Source organism: Ciconia boyciana, chromosome 5 (assembly GCF_034638445.1).
Source record: "Ciconia boyciana chromosome 5, ASM3463844v1, whole genome shotgun sequence".
NCBI classification, from domain to species: domain Eukaryota; kingdom Metazoa; phylum Chordata; class Aves; order Ciconiiformes; family Ciconiidae; genus Ciconia; species Ciconia boyciana.
This window is the reverse complement of record NC_132938.1, coordinates 41192023-41217434: the sequence shown is the minus strand read 5'-3', so window position 1 is coordinate 41217434 and position 25412 is coordinate 41192023. Positions and strand designations below refer to the sequence as shown.

Genomic DNA, 25412 nt, shown 5'->3' with positions numbered 1-25412 from the left:
CTTGTTCTAGGACTAATAAAACTAACCAGAGAGTGGCAAAGTCACTTAAGGAGATACTTATTCTTAATGATAGATCTGAATCATTCTGGGCAGATTTGTTCAAACTGCATAGCTGTCTAGAAGATTTAGAATGTGCACTTTTTGGAAAAGAACAATGTCAAATTAGGTTTTGTCTCTTTAAATTTCAATAGTTACAAAACAAGGCTCTAAGTCTTTTGAATTATACTTTCAAGAAGTACTGTATTGAATTCACTAATCTCTAAACCATCTGCCTATTCTTCACTGTAGCCCCATCAGAAGATTGTGATTGCATGGTGTCCATGACAAGCTCCAAAATCCAATCCTCGAATCAGCTGCTAAGATGTAAGCTCCTAATTTTTAAATGCTTGTTTGTAGGACTTCAGGAGACTCAAAGAAGAAAGAAGAAAAACTGCAGTGCTTAGACTTTGCCTGAGGTCTTCTTTTGCCCAGCACAGCTTTACCTTAGGTTGAAACTGTAGTTTACATGCTAAAGAGTATACTGTGGTAACAAGTCAAGATAACTTTAATAAGGAGCAAAAATAATTTAAGAGCTATCATTCATATAAGAAAGTAATTTTAGAAATACAAGGTTTTGCATTACTTCTTTGCAAATATTGTTTGATACGTTAACCCTCCAGGAAGCCAGGCACTGGAACTTTCTTCAGAGTAGTTCTGGCAAGGAAAGTCCAAAGGACTTATTCTGTATGGTCATCAGGGATATTGATCACGGTGATAAATCTTTTAGCAATGTGTTTGAATTTATGGTGCAGGTTTATCATTTTCTGGCTAATATCAGCACTGCCAACTTATTAAAAGCAAAGAGTTTCCAGCTGCAGTAAATCCTGGGTAATAAGTTTATATATACAGCACCAACTGTTTATGGCTTACTGGTGAGGAAGTAATTTGACAAACTAGTTACTTGGTCCTTCTGAATCAGTCTGGGCAAATTCTGGCAAAAACAGCAAATAGCAATGGCTTCAGAGTCAAAACCATTTAAGTTTCTGGGACTTGGAGATGTCAAAAAATTATAAAATTTAGTGCTGAGTAAGAATTAAGATGGAAAGGCAGTGACAGATGACTTAGAGGAGGAAGGCCTGTCTGCTTGAAGGAAAAGTTTTGTAGTAAACATGGAGTAAAACCTGTCTTATAGTGAAATGTTAGACCTAAGACAAACTCTTGGACCCAAGAAGATAGGCATAGGAGGGGACAGCTAAGGCAAAGTAAGAATAATATCATTTTTAATCACAATAGATTTATTATTTTAAAAAATATTTATATACTGGAGAATTTAAAGACTGATAACTTGATTTAAAGATTCAGAAATAGAGCTAAATATAATTCCACTATATTATTTGAACTCTTTGCATTCTAAAAATAGAAGAGTCAAATTTACCTGAACTTCCAAGATGGCAGAAGTTAGAAGGGGTGGTAATTGTCTGTATAATAGTTTGTATATTTGTATAATAATATAGTTTGTATAATCCTTCATTAAATACTCTACTTTAGCATGCCTGAGTCTGGATAATATGGTTTGTGCTAAGACCCTTGGAAGATGTAATCATTGCATTTCCAAATTTTGGACTTCCAATATTCTTTGAATCTCCTTTGTCTTGTTTGAATCTCCTTTGTGATAAGTGCATAAAAAGCACACACCAAGAGACAATTCCAGGTATTGAGAACCTGCAGTTTCAGTGGAGAACTGAGAACAGAGAAAGGAACAAGAGGAAAGATGGTCCCTTTTGCCATTTCAAAGTAAAACTGGGGCACAGGAGTGAGGAATCTAATGTCACAGGAGAATTTGGTGATAGATTCGGTAACTGAGATAAGCTCTCTTGAGTTTGACTCTGATGGTCATGTCATTAACACACTCTTCCTTTTAGTTAGGAACAGACAGGTATGAGGGTTTGGCTTGTCTTTCACAGAACTTGCTTTCTGGAGTGCTTCAGGCTACGGTAGTCCAAGGTGGAAATTTGAATCCATTAACAAGCATTTCAGAAAGCAAAACAACCCAATTCCCATTATGACAATTCAAATCTAATGATAAGCTCAGTTTTCAAAAGGTCTGCATTTGGGCAGCTGTGAAAGTGACAGGAATAGAACATATTGCTACTGAAATGAACTGTCATAGCAAAGAAAGGCAAAAGAAGGCACTTTTTTTTCAGTGAGTGTACTACTTCGTTTTCATATTTGTTCCAGAAACTGCATCTGTGTGAGACGAAATACTGAAATACTGAAAACCTGAACATTTAGTTTTGAAATTACCTTTGAAATTTGGTCTGATCCTTGCATCGTAGCCTGACATCCTACCCATTAGCTTATCCAGGAAATCAGATGGCGACATTGGCATGCTACGAGATCTTGCACTGTCTGTTTCCTTTGTGGCTACCAAGCTAACAGCAAGGAAAAACAAACAAACAAAAAAACAGAACAAAACATTTTGTTAGAGATTTTGTTAGGGAAACTTTGATTTTACACAGTCAATCACTTAGTTCATTCTTGTATGAACAGGAAAATAGCAAAGCTAAGATTGCTTTTCAAGCTAGTTTATGCTTCAAAAATAGTTGTAGTAAAGAAATGGAAAGAGTAAGTTCTTTTTATATCTGTCATTTTATATGAAAACTTTATTTTCCTAAGCTGCATCATTATAGGTTGCTGTTACCTCTTTCTCAGGACTTCTGGAGATTAATAACACTGCCAGTCAACAGTAATCAATCCATTATCACAGTTAAATAATGTAATCTACACGAATAGCTGTGCATTTGGAATGTCATAATTTGGAGTCTACTCTGGGATTGGTCTGTTTAACTGGGTGTGGTGTAATAGAAGCCTAGATCAGGAAAAAAAAAAGTAGTAAGGAACTTTCATAGAATAGTACTACTACCACCAATTTTTGTTTGCCCAATGTTTTATGTTGATATTTAAACATAATACAACATATCAAACAGTCTCTTAGCAAATGGTATTCTTTAACGTTGTCTTAGATGTTCGTTTTCTGTTAAAACAAAAGTGACTGCTACGGTGGAAAAAACCCCACAACTTACTGAAGGAACTATCTTAGGGCAAAATTTTCATCCCAGGGCCACATGGCAAATGTCATCTCCTATAGCCTCCTCTCTATACGTACGCAGAACTCTCACTGACATTCTAAAGTGTGCTCTGCACATGCCAATAGAGAAAAGTATGAGCACTGTGATCAGCCATGTAGAGCCGAAGAAAAGATCTTTATTGTTGTGGAACTCTTACTCAAGTGCTGGCCATCACATTGAAAAAACAACACAGTAAGTAAAGGTATATATATAAATAAAATTGTGAGTAACATTGTGACACACAGTGCAACTAAAACCATTTGTGGCTTATGGATTCTCAAAAAAGATAAAGAGCTTTTCTTGTTTGTGCCAACTTCTAGTAAAAAATCTATTGCAGAAGGATGTGAATCTCTTTTACTTACTCACTTCATTGCCTCCTATTAATGCCAATTCACTCTCTTAGAAGTGCTTAAACATGCCTTTGTTTAGAAGTAAACACAGGGAATAACGTAAAACTCTTAGGAATTTTCTAACTCATAAAAAACCTATGCTGAACTTTGCCTGTTAACAATGGATGTTCCGAAATGGAAAAATTCCATACAGGTGTGTGTGCATGCAGATGCCATGTTAAGTGCAGACTGCAAATGTCTTTTTTTTTCCTCCCAAGACCGTGTTATTCAGGTCATCAAAAGTTACACTTTTATGGCAATTTCCATTTAGAAGGTCTACTAAAAATTCTGTTTTCAAATTTGAAATTTGGATTTAATATCTTAAATAAAAAAATAATTCATATTAAGTCTTGAGCATTACAAATTTGGACACACACAGAATATGAACATAGAAACCTCTAGAATGCTGTGGTTTACTCATATTTTAATTTAAACCACCAATTAAGTCTTTTAGTTGTAATATTAACTGAAATCAGAGAGTTAAAAATTAATCATTCTGCTTATTTCCTTATCTAGTGTTTATTCTATTCTATGCATAATTTGATTTGCATATTTCTAGATTGTTCATAAATTTCTAAATTGTTGGATATTTCTAAATTGTTCCGAATAATTTGGTATCTCTTTCAGTATTACCTTTCAGTAAAAATGTTTCTTTAATCTCCTTCAGTAGCTAACCTAGTTCTTTATTTCTTCCTGTAGCTGGACAATGTATTTCCCTTTCTGAGAAAGTAAGTACTCAATATATTATTTTTCTAGTTCAATTTGAAATTATCTTATTTGTCTCTGACATCATTTTCATTATCAATCATTCTGAACGTATCTGATTCATCACATTATTGCAACTCATAGTCATTTATATTTCTGCAAACATCATACATGGTTATAAAGCAAATAAAATATGAGTGTCCAATTACACTTTGCTGGATTTTATCTATTTGTAAGGCAGGAGACTCCAGATACTGTGTATATACATATATATAACACTTAGATTTCTTTCCTATACTCTTGTATAATGAAGTTACATTTCTGTTCTACAGGGTATATAGAATTCCTACACTACACAATATATATATCCTATATTTTTATTCTGGATATAAATAAATTCTCCAGAACACAAATATAGAAAGGCTCATTGTTAGCTTCAATATTGATCGCTTTCTCTGAATAGGAATTTGTTTGTCTTTTTTTCACTTCTCTGAACTTTTTCTAAATCTTTCTTTGTTGTACTTGTAGTTGTTGCTTTTAAAGGCTGCTATGGAGTAGAGTACTTTGAAATTAAGGTAACTAATGGTGAATAGGAAACATAGTAATTGCTGTGAAAATGGATTTTCTCAAAGTGACATTTACCTTTTTGTATGATACCATCATTAATATTTGCTTTCATTAGTCAGTTAGAAGTCTCAAAATATCTTGAATAATTTTATTGCCTGCTTCTGAAAACAATATATTCAGCAAAAGTAATATATTTTGTATAAGCAAGTTTTATTTTAGAAATCAGCTGTAATTTGTAACTAAATATTTCTTCAAGGAATGTTTTCCCCTTTTCTCACCTTGGTTTATTACTGTGTAAAAGCTGGTTGAGCGCTGCAGAATTCTGCCTTTTCAAATTACCTTTAATCGAAAACACATATTTCAAGAATACTGTTGGACAAATAATACTTTCATCTACCCGAGCTGACTTATGGAATACTCTTCTAGTTAAAAAGGACCAAGACTTGGTAATATAGTAAACCTGAGTAAGGCAGTGGATTTTAGGAAGGCCTACCTGGCAAAGTATGGGTTTTCTGTTTACAAATTAAAATAAAAATTCTGCATGGTAAGAAGTCTCCAGTTTTATTGTACATTGCCTCTGAAAAATAAGCCTCTGGCTAAGTGGTTAGAGAAAGTTACACTCCTTTCATGAAGTATGAATTTAGCTCCTTTTAGTGTTAATGCAGATAGCTTCTTCCTCGATGCACAACTCTTTCATAATTCCAGGAATGGCTTTGAGCAACTCTAGAGGGAATTTACTCTGACCTGTTGCATTTTTTAAAGAATTTGTGCATGCGTTTTCTTACAGGCAGAATTATAAGAATTTAATATCAGCAAAACTTTTATCCTGTGGTGCATTCAAAAGTAAGCTACAATAGACTTGTGATTAGCATAAAGTCATTATGCAACTTTAAATTACTGAGAAGGAAAGTTGTACATTTTTGTTCACAGGTAGAGGCAGCGAAGGCTTCCCATTGCTGAAGTCTTTTACTGGAGAGAGATTATAACCTCCCAGTCTTCTGGTCTATTCATATTTTACCAGGAAAAGTTACCAACAACAATGCTATCCCTGGTAGTGATTCTGTGTTTTTCCTGTGGGTTATCAGTAAATATTACTAACAGTTATAAGGATTTAAAATATTTTCCAATTTCAGACTTAAAGCAGTACTTTATTTCACTTTCCTGAATGTGTCCTGAACATCTTTACAACATAAATTAAGCCCTGCTAAACAATTAAATATTAACTAAAGTAGTGGACAAAAATCAAGAAAAGAATGGAAAATGTTGTCAAACAATGAATTCAAAACATCATTTGTGACTGGCTGAATTTACACCATCAGAAGTTAGGGTAAGAATTTTTTTTCCAAATAACCTCTTATACAAAACCAGGCATGAACAGAAAATTAGAATAACCAGGACTATAATTACTCCTGTCTTTGTTCTATTCTGGCTGTTAAATCAATGTTCACCTAAAACCTGAGGAGAGATGAGCTTTGCATCATGCCTTGAAGACTGTCAAGTTGGAATTTCGTGGACTGAGATAGGAAAACATCCTGAATCACAGGTCTGTGACCATGCATGACCTACCAAAAGTCATATTTGAGTCAGAAACTGTTAGGTCAAGCTGAAGACATTTACAGTGGGATATAAATGTTAGAGAGTAAGAAGCAGCCCAGCACAGCCAAGATGTAGCTTCTCTAGATCAGCACCCATATCCTAAATTGTAGACAAAAAGCTACTGTAGGGAGCTGTAGTAAGAATGGTGTTCAGCACTGCCACCTATGATCTGGAAAGAAAATACAAAATCATTGATGGTTTAAAATTAAGAATTGCAAAAAAAAATGGACAGAGGTATAAATATTGATGAGAGCAAGAAAATAACCCATTTCTTAAGTTGAGTCCATTTAAGTAGAACAGTTTAAAAGAAACAGAGGAAGGATATTAAGAGATATATGAATTGGGAATGTGGGCAGAGTTGGAGGAAGCAGTTGTTAGTCTGAAGCAGGATTCAGAATTCATGTTGAACAACTCAGCACTGTTGTGGTAAAGTTCTCACTGCACTACTGTGTCATCCAGTGGTGTGGAAAGATTGAAAGAGTGAGTTAGAAGCATGAAGGTCACTTATTTTATATGATATTAATGAGACCAGTTCTGGGACATTGCATCAAATTCCATGTCCAAGTTTTAAAAGGACATTAAAGCATTGGAAAAGGTACTGAACAAAGCCAATAAACCATATCTGAGAGTTACGGAAATTTTCTCAAAGTAAGAAACTTCAAGAGCTCAATCTGCTTAGTTTATCAAAAAGAAGATTGAAAAATAACATGATTGAGGTGCATAAATACCTCAAAGGGGCAGAAGATGCTGGACATTTATCTAAAGAAGAAAGGCAGAAGAAAAATCAATGAGAGACAGACAAATTCAAATGGGAATCTAGGCACACACTTTAACAATAAAGGTAACTTAACAGAAGATCAAACTGTACTAGCCAAGACAGTACAGCTTTCTGGAAGAAACCATTTAGCAAAATATAAGGTATTGTGTTTCATATATGGCTAGCTTGGTGAAAAGGAATGACCTATGATATATAGAAAAGCAGGCTAAATTCAGAATAGACATTACAAATCTCATGCAGAAATCTTCGGATTGCCAAAAGACACTTTATGGACTTGAAGAGGTTAAGGAAGGGAAGCACTGGGTGTAGTTCAAAGTGGAAAATGGTGTCTTCTCAGTGTCCTTCTACGCTGGGGATGGGTTGCAGACTTGCAGTTGCCTGTACTGTAACCTGTAATCTGGGTTGCAGGTTACGTGTGGTAATGTTGGCCCATTTTACTCAATTGCTTTCACAGCTGTGTATTTGACTTACCTAGCAGCTGTATGAGCATCAGGTCTTAGCACAGTATGGAATTAAGCTCCAGAATGGAAACTGCACTTGAGCTGCCCATAAACTGCAGACAGCTTAAAAAATCAGAGATTGACCACTACTAGGAAAAAATGAGCTAATGTTCTGTCTATGACATGCACCTGCAAAGAGGAAAGAATTTTAAGCTAAATGATAATACTGTCGTGAAAGCAAATTGATATGAAGAGGTCAGAGATAAATTTAGATCATAAATTAAAAGGCTTTCAACCACTGAACCACTTCAGTTCAGGAATAGGTTAGCACTTGAGTAGAGATAGAAAAGCCCCGTGTGTTTCAAGATGGAGCTAGATATTAGGATGCTGTGGTATGTATGACTGTGATTGCAGGTGATGCAACACAGTTCTTTTCTAACCTCTCTGCTGAGGATATATTTGCATTATTATTGATTCTTTTATGTGTTTAAAATGACTACTACTACAGAACTCTGAAAAAAATATATAGTTAACATAGCTATACAGCCAGAGCACCAACATCTACAGAATTTAAATGGGAGATCTCATCTTGCAGCTGGCAATTTAGCTAGCAAGAGAAAGCATGGGTCATGAATCTGTGCTCCTGAAATGTCTATTTAAAGGAGGCATGTATGTGAGAGAAAACCTCACTCTCTTCCCTTCCTCCAAAATAAAATGATTGAGAAAAACTCTTCAAAGGGAATTTTACAATCTCCACAAATGTTTCCTTGTCTAAAACATTTAAAGCTACAAAACCCAGATTGCTTTCCCATGTTTTTTGAAGAACCATGTATTCCTACTCCTGTCTCTTTTTTGTCTGCCCCAAACTTCTGCACATTTTTACCAAAGCACAAATAAAGGAAAGGAACCTTACAAATGAAAGTGCTTTATATATGCTTTATTTTAAAAGGTATATTTTCAAAAGTAATTTCAATTGTACTGCCTTTGAGACTTTGGTATCATTTGTGTGCTATAGAAAGTATTGTTTTTCACTGATTTCTCTTCTCTCTTTTAAACTTTTCATCTTCAGGGTGGGTTCTTAAAAATCACCTTCAGTGTGTTGTTTCAGCCTTAAAAGTATATCTATTTATTTGAAAATATTGAAGAAAAGAAGTAATGGGCTTTTGTGTAAGAAAGGTTGTAGCCCTCCAGAAGGGCTTAATAAGAATAGTATAGAGAAGAGGTGAAGGAAGAAATTACATCTTACACCATTTGCTGACTTTTCCTGGTTTATTGCTTCTACAAGTGGATGACACAGATAAAGAAAGAGTATGACGTGCTGTAATGATACCTTCCACTGGAAACTTCCCAGAGAGAAGTTTCCAAGTCCAAGTTAGAGCAGTCCCCTAATTTATCCAAGTTATTCTGAGAGCAGTCTCCAAAGTCTCACTAACTTACTTTTGAACACAATTGATCAATTAGTGAACACACTAATTGATACAAATTATCTTTGAATTAGATGGTATGTTCATTTTCTTCCTTCCATAAACTATCTATGTATTTTATCTTGAAAATCTTATATTAACATCAAGTTACTGCCATATTTGGTTTGCTGTTTTTTCTCATCTGATCGTAAATTATTTCTTTTGTCTCAAACACAATCCAGCTTAGCCATTCAGAGAGGCAGAAGTTTTGTATTTCATCTTACAATGCATATACAGAGCTGTTATACGATGCTTTGCATACATTATGATGGTCCAATAGCTCTTTCATTTCATTACTCAGCTTGTTCTCTCAGTGACAAGTGTGGCCAACATCTCTCCAGCTGATGTTTGAATGCTTTTAATGTACTTTACATTAAAAAGCTTTGCAGAGAAGCTCAAGGAAATTAAGTACACACTTATAAGGAAAGTAAAAACAGCAGCCAGACAATATGCACTCAGTTGCATCTCACAAACAGCAATACACAAAAGCATTTCAGTAAATTAATCTGAACTGGTACTTATTCACTGGTTCATCAATAATGGTTAAGTGAATTAATCTCATGACTACTTCCCTTGATTCTGTAACTGTAAGTAACGGTGATAAAATTCATCAAATTTAAAACAAAAAATATTCAGTGTAACCATGTAATTAACAAGATCCACTAAAATGAAACGATCCTCAAATTGGTGGTGTCTGATCATCTGACAGTGCCTTGATAATTGCATTTTGAAAATTCTGGCAGTAAGATTTTGTGGTATGAAGACAGTCTTTAAACTCTCTTCTGTGAGATATAGATCTCTTCATAAAATATATTTGGTAGGATTAATGGGAAAAACAAACATTATGTTTGAAGAGGTCAGAAGCATAGGATTTTTTTTTTTTTGTAAAGGGAGTGTCTCTAATTATCTGATCTATTAATTAAAGTAGGTAAAGGAGTAAGATCAGAGTTTATAGTATATAGAATTTGCACACATTATTCCAAGAGTGAACATAAACCTGACAAAAATACCTTTTTTTGACAGAAGAATGTTCCAGAATGTGACAGCTTAAAATAAGAAGTAACAAATGTTAATGCAAATTAAAGTGTTTTCCTTGTTTGTACAAAAATAATAAATCTTGCTCTTCAAGAAAGAAAAAAAACTGCTTTCCATTTTAGACAAAATAGTATGTCAATGTAAAGCATAAACAATACTAATTTGTTTGATGTTTGTGGATAAAACTAAGGTTTTTCCAAATTTTTGCACAGTTTGTCATTAAAATGCATTTGTTCAGTTAAGTAGCATGACACAGATGTTCTTTTGAGGTGTGATGTGTTTCAACTGGCTACCTGAGATAGCTGTGTCAGAAGAGAAATGCAATTCTCTGTGTTTTATTTCAATAAACAATTTTAACTTTTGAAAGCCTTGAAGATAGAATCATAGAATTATAAATTACTTAGGTTGGAAAAGACCTTTAAGATCATCGAGTCCAACCGTTAACCTAACACTGCCAAGTCTACCACTAAACCATGTCCCTAAGTGCCATGTCTACATGTTTTTTAAATACCTCCAGCGATGGTGACTCAACCACTTCCCTGGGCAGCCTGTTCCAATGCTTGATAACCCTTTCAGTGAAGTAAAATTTCCTAATATCCAGTCTAAACCTCCCTTGGCGCAACTTGAGGCCATTTCCTCTCGTCCTATCACTTGTTACCTGGGAGAAGAGACCGACCCCCACCTCTCTACAACCTCCTTTCAGGTAGTTGTAGAGAGCAATAAGGTCTCCCCTCAGCCTCCTTTTCTCCAGGCTAAACAACCCCAGTTCCCTCAGCCGCTCCTCATAAGACTTCTGCTCTAGACCCTTCACCAGCTTCGTTGCCCTTCTCTGGACACCCTCCAGCACCTCAATGTCTCTCTTGTAGTGAGGGGCCCAAAACTGAACACAGTATTCAAGGTGCGGCCTCACCAGTGCCGAGTACAGGAGGACAATCACTTCCTACTCCTGCTGGCCACACTATTTCTCATACAATCCAGGATGCTATTGGCCTTCTTGGCCACCTGGGCACACTGCTGGCTCATATTCAGCCAGCTGTCAACCAACATTCTCAGGTCCTTTTCTGCCAGGCAGCTTTCCAGCCACTCTTCCCCAAGCCTGTAGCGTTGCATGGGTTTGTTGGGACCCAAGTGCAGGACCTTGCACTTAGCCTTGTTGAACCTCATATCGTTGGCCTTGGCCATATCCAGCCTGTCCAGGTCCCTCTGTAGAGCCTTCCTACTCTCAAGCAGATCAACACTCTTGCACATCTTGGTGTCATCTGCAAACTTACTGAGGGTGCACTCGATCCCCTCATCCAGATCGTTGATAAAGATATTAAACACATCTGGCCCCAGTACTGAGCCCTGGGGAACACCACTTGTGACTGATCACCAACTGGAGTAAACTCCATTCACAACTCTTTGGGCCCGGCCATCCAGCCAGTTTTTTACCAAGTGAAGAGTACGCTTGTTCAAGCCACGAGCAGCCAGTTTCTCCAGGAAAATGCCGTGGGAAATGGTGTCAAAGGCTTTACTAAAGTCTAGGTAGACAAAATCCACAGCCTTTCCCTCATCCACTAAGCGGGTCACCTTGTCATAGAAGGAGACCAGGATAGACGAGGCAAATATTGTGGAATGGGAGCTCCAAAGGGGGGATAAATATGTTTAAAGCAAATATTTTTGAAAATTGCAATAAAATTTTAAAGCAATCTCTTCACTCTACTGGAAATTAAAATCCTTCACAGAAAACAGAATACAAATAGACTTCTCTTATTGGAGGCCATTCATCAGCAATATTGATTCATGAAAAGCCAGGGCCATTCTGGAAAGCCAGCAGCTGTGTCAGAAGATCACAGCTGCATGGATTCAGTTCTGAAAGTGACATACAGAATCAGCTGTCACTGCTGTCCCATTCTCTCAGACAGAAAGAGTTTCTTCTGAGGAGCAAAACAAGACTCAAAATTTGGCTCTTTCTCTGAATTGTCTTTTGGAAGACTCAGTCTCTTTCCATTATCTACATTGTGAACCCAGGGTAACTGAACTCCTAGTTTAGATTCCTGAATTAGGTAACATTACCTTCTACTGCAATTCAAGGTTAATGCAAGGAGATAATTTCCTTCCAATGTCTTTCTATTCCAGCATGAAAATAATTCTACTTGAGCTTTATTGGTGAATAAATTAATTTCATTCTGAGGCACAAAAAAAAAAAAAAACAAACCCAAAAAAGGAAAGTGAGGCTCCAATTGTGAAAGAGTAGTGGAAGAGGGTGACATGTACTAAACCCAAAGACAGCAAATAAAGGAGAAAGAATTAAGTTTGCAATGTCTCAAAAAAGACTCAGATTCCAAATGCATTTCCTATTATTTCTGTTAAAACTGACAATAATGTGTTGCTTACTAATTAAAGATGAAATTTCTTTTATTTGTTGTAGGTCATGAAGTTGTCAGTTCCTAATGCAATAAAAATGGCGATTTTCATATCCTGAAATGTTTTAGATAATAATAATTTTATCAGATCAGAGAGAAGCACAGAACTCTTAAATCACATTTGCCAGAGAAAAGACTGTCACTTAAAATAACAGGAGCAGAAGCATTGTATCACCAAGATTTTAAAGAGGTATTTTCTAAGAAAAATCCTCAGGAGAATTTTAAATATTTCTGTGACAAGTTAGATTTTCTACTGATTTTTCACAGTTTTAGATTTTTCAATTGCCCTTTTATCCTCTTATTTTGAATAAATTCAACTGGTCAGATTAATTTTTCGATATAATGCTGCAGAGATAAGTAGAGTTACATCAGGACACATTTTCAGCCATAGCAACAATTTTTATGGGCAACAAACAATAAATTTCCATTTTAAGATCACTAATTATCCATTCTTTATTATTTTAGTGGTTAGAAATGAAAACTACGTGAAAAATATATGAGATTGCATTTCAATGCAACTATTAAAAATGTATTTTCTTTCAGATTTGGAAAAATTTCATTTTTCTGTTTCAGTGACTGCAGTAACATCGCATTTTAGTTCTCTTTATAGGTTAGGCAATGGTTACAAGCATTTTGTTATAATCTTCCTGATACCTTTATGGTGTCATATTTTTTTCCCTTTTATTAATACAGTTGAGAATTCCTCCAGCCCTACAGTCTTTCTCCAGTCCTGTTTGTCATGGAAGTAAAATGGTATAATGTTTATAGCTTATTTACTTTATGTACTATAGTTTAAAAAAGCTTTGGATTGCTGTGCAGTTTTGCAGCTTTCTTAACAGAGAGAAAAAATAGATAATAATGGGGTTTTAAGTCTTCTGATTAAGTCACTCTGACCTGATCATCATTCTATGGGTCAAAGAGCTTTATATTCTAGATGAGGCTAAATTTGTATATACTTGTTTTTGTTTGTGACTCAGTACATATACATATAAGCACAATGCTTTACTACCCCCCCTTTGGAAAAAAAAAAATAATTCTCTCTTAGGGTAAAGGAAGAAAACTAATTTGTCAGCATTCTTCATAATCCTATGAGCATGGCTTTCTATGTTAATTAAGATATGGATTCAATAAACTACAGGTTGCCCCTCTGATTTTTCTTTCTTGTTTAAGACAAGTTTATTGTTGTCCATTTCAGCCATGCAGCATGTGAATTTTCTTAAGACATTTTATGAATTATGACTCTAATCTGAGTATTTGCTCATTGTTTTTCCAGAAGGACCTACTTCTTTAGTAGTCTTTTGTACCTGTTATATACCTTATTTTTATAAATGCTCTAAACTCAGGTCTTAGTTTCTTGCTGTTTCTTAATTTATTCAAACTATATTTTTGGGGGAAAAGCTGACTCAAACAGCTATACAAGAGCAGAGAATGTTTTAAATATTCAGATTCTGATAAATGTCTCACTATTCCAAAGGCCTACTGCATAGGTTAAGTTTTTGACAACTTTAACTTTGAATTAAAGATAGTCAAATCTCCCCAAAATTCAATTAACTGGTTTTGAGGGTTTTTTTAGACAGATAATACTTGGTTAGAATGAATGGATTATCTTTGAAAATAGAAACTGTAAATCACTAATTTACAGTAGTCTGAACTTGCATTTCTATCTCACTATAAAGACTAATTTGCATATTAACTGAATAATGGAGAAAAGTTACTGGCATAATGGATAGATTGCAAAATGACCAAGTAAAATAATTTCAGAATATTATCTTTTATAACACCAGATATCCTTCCATAAAAGCATGTTAGAGCTGAACAATTACATTTATTTTTGTGATTAATGAATGATTCTTCTAACCAATTGAACTTGTGCAGGAACTGACTGGTGTCTTTCACCACCATAATGAATAGTAATTCAACTGATGTCAATGACGCAATGCTAGACTGAAAGGAGAATTAATTAAAATGAGACTTTTGCCTGGCTAAAAACTGCAAACTATTGTTTCCCAAGGCAAACTCTTCCCAAATCTAGGAGCAACCTGTGAATACTGAAAACAGAATTCAACAGATTATAGCTGCTTGGTTGATCCTGTATTTTGAATGCATCCCAAAATGTCCTTTAAATTGTAGAGCTGAATATTACTGTGTTTTCTAGTTCTAATTCACCGCCTAGATAATTTACTGTTGTTGTGGTATTGCCCCATCAGCTTACTTTGCATCCACTAGGTTGCTGTACTCTCACTCAATATAAACAGGAACAGTGTCCACTGAAGTGTGCATCTGTAGAAAAAATATATTTACCATAATAATAATTAATGACCATTTAGAAAGTCATAAGTCGTCTGTTCCTCCTTCACCTTGTTTTGCTTTAAAAATCCACTTTTATGAGTTGAAAACCATAACCAAAATTGAAAACTGGGGTTCTTTGATATGTTTGTTCTCAAACCATTCTTTTACTATTCATAAAAATCTTCACAGAAAATCTTATAATAGAATGAAATGGTTGGGTTTATCAAAACTAGATAAAAATTTGATTTTGAATTAAAACCCGAGGGTTTGTGAAGACTGAAGCACAGTTCAATTAAACACTATTCCATTTGCCTTAGGGAAGATCTGCTTTTATCAGTACAACAGTGTTGTCCTGTATCTTCAGTGAGCATGTCAGATGGCTGTTTACAAGATGAGACTTTTTCTCCAAAATAAATTTGATAAGATATAAGTTCAGTTAGAGAAAAGCTGAATATAGCCTGAAGAGTCACTCACCTTAAAATAAAGTATTTCAACAAGCAGGACTACAGCCCAGTCAAGTCAAAACTTACCAGTAAATAGAATTCAGTGCTATATAAAGTTCTTTCCCAAAACACTTCTCATGAAATTGTTTATTTTGATTAGTCAGCTAATTATAGTGTAGATACTGTGTTATTACTATTGATTAAGAATTTTCAATTAACACAAAATATTTCTAGTTGGAAAAATACTGATTTATTGAAATAGAGTTTTACAGAAACATATCTGTTTCAATGCTGTTTTAATGAAATGCTGGCAGGCCTGGGTGGAATATTGTCCAGTGTCCTTTCTATTCTGTCAGCCACAATCAGTTTTCTAATGTCAATGGGAACTGAAGGTGGGGTCTTGGGTTCTAATTTTCAAAAACTTCTCTGAACATCTCCTCCACAGAACTTACAAAGCTTTTTTCCTGCTTTCTGCAACTTAAACTTCTTTTTATGCATTGAAAAAGCAACAAAATCTTTTCAGAGCTTTGGAATTTTCTGTGAGACAGGAATGGTGATGTTCAACCAGCTGTGTTAGTTTACATGAGATACATGGATTAAGTAATTTTTTTCCTTTTTATTAATTTTAGCCAGAATCAACACTATAATAATTGAGTTTCAAGGTGATGATGAGAGTGGCAGGTTTCATGCCACATAATGACAGAACCCAGTATGCCTAATGCATGCACTAAAGTATATTTCTTCCTGAGTAAGTCAAGAGAAAATGATGTGAAGGTTAAAAAACAGTGCTGCTAGCCTTTCATGTTTCCACCAAAATTATCCTGGTCCACTACACATACACGCATTCTCTTTCACACTCAGAAAGTGGTATTTAAACTTCCTCTCAGATACATGCTTTGTCTTTGCTATACTAGTCTTGCTTATGCCATGTATCCAACACCCCCTTAATTAGCATCTGAGTCTTATAAGCTTCGTATAAACAAATGGAAATATACTGGGTGAAGGAAAGACCATGACCAAATGCGTTCTGGTCTTTATTATGTGCAAGGCACTTCATCTCCTGAAGGAGTCATCACTGTTAAAAAGGATGAAAAAGGACATTCTGTTAACCATTACTCAGGGAATTTGAACAAGTGCATTTGTGCTCACATTTTGATTACAGATGAAAATTTGAGTACTCTTACATCCAAAGATCTCTGTATAGGAACAAGAAAAATAGTTAAAGACATAGATATGTTCTTAGAGTTCATTTGCACAGTATTAGAATTTTGGGATGATTCGGAGGTAAGATTTTAATGCATATAAGGAGAAACTGCTTGCAAATAGCATTTTTAATTCCAGTTCTCTACTGTATTGTACTTTTTGTAATCATGGATTACTGTCTCAAGTGGGTGCATTTCATATTCACTTTGTCTAGTAAAAGATTGCAACATCATGTTCAAAACAATGGAGTATCCAATCTTCAGTGTACAAGAACTGAAGCAAAACAGAGGATAGTTTATTTTACTTTAACTCTTGCAAATGAAGAGTTAAACTAAACTCTGATAAATCTTGCAAACTCTGATAGATCTGCTTCCTTTTTTTTTTTCCAAAAAAAAAAAAAAAAGGTTTGCATAAAGCATTCTTTCTGATAGAATAAAGCAATGAAAAAACCCTCTATGGATTTCAAAAAAAGTCTTTTATGGGACGTAGTCCAGCTGAAATCTTCCCACTTTGATTTTAGTTCTAATACTGCTGAGTCAGAGGTAATGGATCTGACCCAATAGCATCAGGGAAAACATCGACGAGATGCACATCCCTTCATGGAGGCATTATATAGATGCTTAGGCACAGAATTAACATTTACCTTAGAATACTGTAGTTAGTCATAATTTAGCTGTGTGAAGTCAGTGCTTTAGTCATGACTGATTTCAAAATTTTTATTTTTCCCTTCAAAAAATGGAAAGTTTTATCCTACTTTTGTCAGCAAGTGACCACTTTGTGACATTTATTTTATTTATCTAGTAGGGCACCCTTAGCCAGCAGATACGTTGCTCACAAAATTGGAAGTTTAGTTGGTCCCTGCAGATGAATATGTCTAAGCTTACATATGCCCACAGCATGGACGCTCTTGTGCAGTACTGAATCTAACAGATGACAGTACCGTTTTGAAAACTTTACAAAATTAAAAGCCTTAGTGGGACAAAATCTAAGGATCTTTTTAATAATCAAGTCCCACTGTATCCCAGAACATTATAAACCAACTTTTCACAAAAAAGTCCCTAAGCTATGCAGTCACCCACTAAGATGTAAAGTAATAATTTTAAAAAAAAACTAACCTTCTGAAGAACCATGCTGTGTTTACTAGGCATTTCTGCTGAGTGTGTAGTTGTGAAATTAAAGTTAATTAAAGTTAATTGTTGGTAAAAATTATACAAATTTGTAAACAGCCAATTTTATGGAAAGCCATCTTGGAAATGATAAATGCTGGTACCTGTGGATCCTCAGAGATGCTATTCAGGATTACATTAGGCTCATATTTTACCTTTCAAAATTCTGAAAGGGAGAAAAATTTATTTTATAAGAAACTGGAGATAAGTTCTAGACATAGTGGAGTCTTATGCAAACTGTACATAGTATTTGAAGCCTTGTGCCATAGTGAGATGGGTAGCATATTCCCATTTTTTTAATATATCAAAGCTATTTTTATATATATTTTATATCAAAGATGGAATGCAACAAAGGGCAAAATCTTAAGACAGCAGGTTATGTAGCTATAACTGCAGCTTGAATTTTAATAAGGAAGAGGAAAAAAACTAGTCTGCTTTTTTAAATGTCATAGCTGTACTGATTTTGCTTATGATACCCTTCCTAAATTAGTCTTAGCTGTAAGCATCACATACAGGTTAATAGCAATTAACTCAACCTCACAGTTTGAGATAATTTAGTACTCCTGTGTTTGCTTTCTACTCACTTTATTGTTTCACTGAAACAGTCTCAGGATAATCTGCTGGCTTGCTTTTTCCTATAGCCATTGATTTGTATTAGACAGCAGCCGCACTACTTGTGCAGCTCCACTCTTTCAACTGCCCCATTGGTGACCACATGATTATCTCAGGCCAGAGTCTTCTTGAACTTTTCTACATTTTCTGTGGTCTCAAAGTGTTTCCCTTGGAAACTGCATTTCTCAAATATTTCCTGTCACCAAATAGAAACTTTGGTAACAACAATATTGAAGAGGACTGATCTTCCCTAGGCAAGTTCCTACCTGGAAATAGCCCTGACTCTCCCTCCTGTCCCTGTTCATTTTGTACATCTGTGGTGGGGCTAGAGGAATAACAGGATGGTATGTGGTATAGGAAAATTATATAGGAAGCGTTCATTATGTAGAAAGTCCACTGCAATGTACACCAAGTATTATTACCCCGTTTGCTGGGGTAATTCATTAGACAGCTGACTGGAAAAGTAATAAGAAAATGCATTCTTTTGTACTTTTATAACCACTTGTTGACTATTTTTGTGCTTTTTTCCTTCATTCTTTCTTTTTACTCACACTACTTAGCATTTGTATTGACACAGCATCTAAAGACATCAGTCAGGAAGGATGATATTGCTTCAGAAGCCATAAAAAATAATGGATTATAGTCTGTGCTAGAAAAAAGTACAGTCTCAAAGATTCTCGCCTTCTTTTCTCTTGACTTTACAGTGCAGAATGTTCTGCTTCCTGATGCTCTTCTCATTCTCCTGCTTTGGTCCTGCATTCTTGTTACACATAGTTTCTAGCTGTGTCGTTTCCTGCTTTCTGAGATGTTTGCTTTCTGCTGGTAGTTGATACTCATCCTCAAAACGGTGCCTTTTACTCGATCTGTTCACAATGTCTACCTATCAGTGAAAGAAAAACTACTCCTTTTTAGTTCCTATCTCCTTTTACTGATTCTTCCAATAAACATCATGAAGATCAGTAGAAAAAGGAATAAAAAGGAGAAGATGCAACACCACACAGAAGGGCTCTTCATTGTTCATTACTTGAGAAAAGTTGCTTTGCAGGAATCATTCCCTATAGGTATTATTACATAATATTCAGTAAGGTCATTTGAAGCTTGTATTCTAAAACTTTTAAAATAAGAAGCTCTAATCTTATAAAAATTTTCATTTTCTCTAATTGTCATGATTCCTAGGATATCTGGACAAGACTAATCTGATAGAGGAGCTATTACATTTCTCATCATACAGAAGCACAGCACTTATCTCACAGTATTACTTGCTTTCAGTTGTTGTTAGCATCAATTGGCTCGGAATGAATTAGGAGAGGTTGAAAAGTAAGAAAATGTCACTAGCACAGTAAGAATTGAAAGATTCATGTTTTTAATTGAAATTTCTTTGTTATTTAATTTTCTTACAGTTTATAACATTATAAACTCAAAAATCTACACATAATTCTTTCTCAAAATTATAAACATGGTAGTCACAAAACCAATTGTTTTTATATAGAATAAAGAATGGATAGTAAAAGTTCTAATCAAATTTATATTCATGAGAAAACTCATATTTCATTCAAAGGAATTTCAGTGTTTTCACTGGTATAGTTGAAATATAAGATAATTTGAATTGCATATTCTTGGTCACAAAAAAACCCACTTCCTTTTTGTCTGAGTTTTGGAAGGTACAATGCCTGCCTATGGGTACATCCTGCAAGGGAACCCCAATGCTCTCCGCCTGACATTTTATAAGGACTGTGAGCACATTTCCTTTATCCCAGGGGTTTGGCTACCCAGGCTCAGTGCCAGCTCTGATAATGCAGCAAAGCTGTTTGATAAAAAGCTGTAGAAGCCTCAGTAGGAGTTCACCCCTCTTCTCTCAGGAGCTGTTATTTTATTTTTAGTTTGTTTGCTTCTTTTTTTTTTCCTTTTTTTTTCTTTCTTTTTTTCCTTCCTCAGGAGTGCTGGGGAGATGCTCCTGGTCTCTGTGTGAGCTACTGTGCAAGTACACCTTCACCCAGCCTTGTACCTTCCTAATTCTGATCCTGAGCCTGATCTGCTGACCTGACTTTTTGGCTTGACCTTGGACCTGCCTCATCACTACCAACTTTGCCTGGCAGTCTGAACTGTTGTTTGGACTGGATCTGCTCTGCTCCTGCAAAGGTTCTGTGGGACTGCAAACTTTGTTGGTAGGACCATGTTCCTGCCTGCTTTACTGTGCGTCTGAACTCCCAGCTCACCTTCCCTTCCCTTGCTGCTCCCTGAGACATATGAAATCTTTTTCATTAAGACCTGGAGTCTGTCGACTGATTTATCCCACAGAAACTATCTTTTCAAATTGGGTCTGGGCTGCCAAGGAAAGGTACTGTGCCTCAGTGCTATCATCTTGAATTACTATATTTTCTTTCACACACTATTTTATTCACATCCTGATTTTAGCAGACACTTTTATTTCTTGAATTGTATTGTAGGTATAATTCTTAACATGTTAATAAGCTACTGAAGTCTCATCAGAACATCTGAAAATCTTTATTTTCAAAGATGTTTATGATGATATGTCAGATATAATATTTTTTAGCTGTTGTTTTTTTCTCCTTCATTATTTGGAGGAACTAATGCTGGCTTAAAGGATATTGACTTCTGCTTCTTAAAGCTATTAATCTGAAATCAACTTGCAATGCAATGCAAGAATAATTTCAAAATCAGTTAACTGTGAGCTCAGACATGCCCCAGAGTTAGGTTGCATGGAGGTTTTTTCCATAAGAATCTGGTCTCTAAGTGCAATTAGCTGTGTCTGTGATAGTTTCCTTCAATATAAGGCCAATGGGGCAGTGAATCGAACAAGGAAAGTGGCAATAACCTAACTATAGCATGATTCTTGGTCTATGCTAATATGGATACCTAAAGAAATATCATATAAGGACAATCTATTTTGCATTTCCACAGTGCCACCTACCTCTTCATCCTGTGCTTTCCCCATACACAGGTCTACATATAAAATACCTATACGACACTCTTTAAGGAGAAAGCAAAGTCCCTGGCAAGTCCCTGACAGTGTAGTTCTATTAGAGCTGTTCTGGTGCCCTTGAAGGTTCAAGAGCTGTCACAAAACTGTTTGACTCACAAACATGATCTTCGCTTTGACTCTACAAATATGATCTTGCTTTCAGCGTGACCTCTTGGAATCCAGGCAAATCCAGAGGAATTATTGTTAACACTATTACTTTAATGAAAACAGAGGAATACTCAGTCTTAGAGATTATTATAACGTCAAACCATGTCTTAGAAGTGTTTATTTTCCTTCTTGGGTAGTGAATTACAGTTATCTTTAGGTTCCATTAAATTATTTTCCCAAGCTTTTACCCTTATTTTTTACATCTCTACCCTCTTCTTAATATGACACTGGGGCTTGGCCTGACAGTCATTAATAAATAATAATTTTTTATTTTGGGTCTGATTATAGCTTTTCTCTCAGTCCTCAAGTATATCACTGAAAACATAATAGAGTGCTATGTGCTTAAACCCTTGTTTTTCATGCCTAAAATCTATTAATATATTACCAATAAGTATGTTATTAATCTAAGACAGTAGTACAAACATGAACAATATTATGAAAGACTATCAACAAAGTTTTATTCTCTCTACAATGTCTTTCAGAAATCAAATTAATAATTAGATCCTACTACGACCAATATACATCTTGTTTCAGTCATTTCAATTTGAAGAGCCTTTAGATGTGGGATGAAAAAATATTATTTAAAAAAAAATAATCAGATGTAGTTTCCTCTTGTGAAGCATGCCGATCCAGAGACTTTGCTTATTAAAGTAGCAAGCCTGTAACTTTATACTGAAAAATGTCCTTTTTGTTTTCATTTGACCTGCACTGAAAATAAAACTAAATGTCTATCTTCGCAGGCATATAATTTAAAAAATCACTTTAAACAGCCTTAGGGCTGTTGGACAAGAATTGAAGGTTCTTCCTGTTAGGTTCCTTCAGTCTTCTCATACAGCCTTGAGTGCTTGTTAATGAAGAGCAGAAAAGTTTTAATGTTGCACAATGTAAGAGAAGGTACATTATTTTTTCCATAATTTTTGAGCAAGTGAAACACTTAAGGTTTGGTTGTTCCTAGAAATTCATAGCACATCCATCTTCTCACTGAGATTGTTACACAGGTGCTAAGGCTGGAGTCTGTGTGTCCTACAGAGAGTGGAAGCAGCGTCCTACTCTTCCCTGTTCCCTTTGCTCTAATGTAAATCATTTCACAAGGCTTAAGTTGGAAAAGAACTAGAATTAAGGGCTCCAGGAAGCTTGGGAATTTTACAGGTTTTAATATTTTAACCCCCTTTTTTTTTTTTTTACACTTTTTCCATTTTAAAGCATGGAGAGGACTCCTGTGTGTCTCGAAAAGACTCAAGTTTTTCAGGTATTATTGCTAGACCTAAAGTCACCAGCAGTCTCTATATTGAGATATATATCAAAGATATGTATAGATTATGAGCAGCTTTCTGATGTCTTTCTCAGAATATATAGTCCCTGTGCACATTAACCATGTTCATTGTGATAAGATGACAATTTAACAGCAGAAGGCTATTGCAATACAACAGTTATTTGGACATTGAACAGATTAATTTGAATTTATGCAAAATAAGATGCCTGTATACATTTTGAAACAATTAAATGTTAGTCCAGAATTATGTGGTGCAAAATACGTGTATGCTTTCCAAAACTGACTTTTTAACTTTTTTTTTCCCTTGGAATATAATATGTGTTTTTATATCATTAAAACAAACGATGAATCATTCAACAGTAGGATGGCATTTATAATATGCAGAGGAAAAATAAGTTCTGTAAGTACACTGGAATAGAATAATAATAGCACAGTACTGCTTGTGTTGCCTACACTACACAGGGGTTCGATCATCTACTCTGAACATTAAATACTCAATGCAACTGGAAAATTTAAACTGTAATATACATGCATTTACCCTTTCCTCCCAGTGTCAATTAATCCCATACCATGTGATCCACTTTCTTAAAATCTCTTTCTTTTGGCACAATTACAATAAAAATCACGTTATAAATTATTTACATTACATATGTTGATATAAAACAGGTCATTAAACTAACTTCAAGAAGGAAAGATTTGTTACGAACCTGTGAGCACCTGTGAAGTGTGCCATCATTGTGGGGCACTACACGCTACTGTTTTAACCTTGTGGTTATAAATCCCTTACATGTATAATCCCCAAACTCTCTCTGGAGAACCACTTTTCAAATTTAAGTTTCCTTTTTTATCTTTGTCAAGTAACAATGTGATTCTTAAAATAGTCTGGCATTGTCATGTTATATGCCATAGTCTGTTTATTGTGATACAGAGCTAGAACGCTTGTTGATAACAAGCATGGTTAACTCTGCATCAGCAGTGAATACATGATGACATTGAAGTCTGCTTCTTTACATGTCTGATTTTTCTTTTTAAGTTTCCCTCTCACCTTTAAACAGAGGATTCAAGTTTATTTTAGCCTGCTATCACCACACTTCTAGAGCTATGCATTAAAAGAATGCTTGCATTGATATCATAACATGACTTTAGCTAGAAAAAGTGTGCTGGGCAGAAAGTAGAAAAAGCCGTATGAACTGCAGTCTTCTACTCAGGTCATAATTTATAGATATGTTGCTATCTTTCGTAATACAAATCCTAGACTGCCAGTGGTACAGCAAACGCTTTCCCTCTTGAGGGAAATTCTGTAGACCATATCCTCTGTTCACTCAGCTATCATTTTTTCTCTTTCTGTGTAAGAATTCTCTGACCTAATGCAATCCCTGATTTTCCTTTTACTGGAGACACCTGATAGTAATAAATAAGTCTATCTATTCCCAACTCAGATTACCTTCTGTAACTTTTACATATAGACACTTTGCACCTGAGGAATTTTCAAGATCATTAATGCTTGAAACAATTTCCTGCTAAAAACAGTGACAAAATTCACAGATCAGATAGGGAAACCCTAACTGTGAACAGGTGAAGCTTGCAAAATGAAAAATCAGATTCGAGGCAATGCAATGTTACAAAGTCGTTCGCGAAGCGGGGACCCCACGCATTTAGTTTCCGTGCCCGCAGTCTGGCTGCCGAAGGTAGCCGGGCGTTGGTGGTGAGGAAAGGCAGTGACCGCGGCCACTCTTTGCGCGAGTCCCAGGCATTTCAGCCTCCCGAGAGAACCGGCGGGGGGACCTTTGCTTCCCCAAAGAAAACAACTCACCTGAGCAGCACGGCGGCTTCCCAGAGATAAAATCCCGAGACAGCCGCGCGGAGGTACCTGACCCGGGCCATGCTGCTCGGAGGCGCCGCGGAGCCCTGGAGCGGTCGTGTCCGCGGCATCGGCGCGGCTCCGCGGCTCGGCGCGGCTCGGCGCGGCGCGGCGTGGCGTGGCGGGCGAGGGCGGTGGCGCGGCTCCCCGCGGGCGGGCGGCGCCCCAGCACCCTGGAGAGCTCCGGCGGCTCCGCGCCGGCCGCCTGCCTAGCGCCCGGCGGCGTCCCGCGCTCTCCCGCTGGGCCCCGCCGCGCCGGCCCCGCCGCTCCGCATCGCCGCCGAGCGGGAGCCTAATCCCAGCCGCGGCGGCGGCGCCGAGCCGCGGCGGCGGCGGGAGCCCACCTCCCCGCCCGCCTGCCCCCGGCTCCTGCCAGCAGCCGGCGCCCCGCCGCCGGCCGCACCCCGGGCGCGGGGGGCGCCGCGGCCCCGGCGGCGGCGGGGCGGGCGGGGAGGCGGGGGGGGCGGCCCGCGCCCCCCCGGAGCGCTCTGCCGCCGCGAAGGCCGGCGGGGCGGGACCGGGGACGGCGGCGGCGAGGGGGCGCCCTGGAGGGGCTGCCCCTGGACGGGAAGCTGGCCCCGCCGGGGCGCGGGGGAGGGCTCAGCTGGGGCTGGTGGTTGTCGTTTGTGCTCGGCATAGCCCCTGCCTGCGTGCCTTCCCTCCTGCGGGAGGGGGTGATGCCTGCACAGAGCAGCTGTCGTTCAAGAGCTGGGGTGAATTCACTGAACCTTGGGTCTCGGAAAGGATTGGTAAAAGAGGGGTGGGAGTTGTTCTGCTTCGCCTGTAGGGCTGGTGGTATGCTTTTTCTTAGGAAGTGGGGGCAAAACCCCCACCTCTGTATTTCAGCCTCTTCTTCTTTGAAAGTACAGTGCTGGTAGACACAGGAAATATGTATCTTGTTCTATTCCACTTTTTAGAATAGAGGGATC

General features: G+C 36.8%; 1 protein-coding gene across 5 annotated transcripts in view; it reads right to left on the bottom strand.

The window, feature by feature from the left end:
- Positions 1–24554, bottom strand: part of GLRA3 (glycine receptor alpha 3) — a 97343-nt gene extending 72789 nt beyond the window's left edge. For 3 of the 5 annotated variants that reach the window (XM_072862034.1, XM_072862035.1, XM_072862037.1), the window contains exon 1: positions 2284–2368. In XM_072862034.1, coding sequence (XP_072718135.1) covers positions 2284–2368 — 85 coding nt within the window. Of the gene's footprint in view, positions 1–2283; positions 2412–24435 lie in introns of those variants that run through there. The other 2 variants (XM_072862032.1, XM_072862033.1) reach the window with 1 other exon arrangement.
- Positions 24555–25412: the final 858 nt, after the last annotated feature.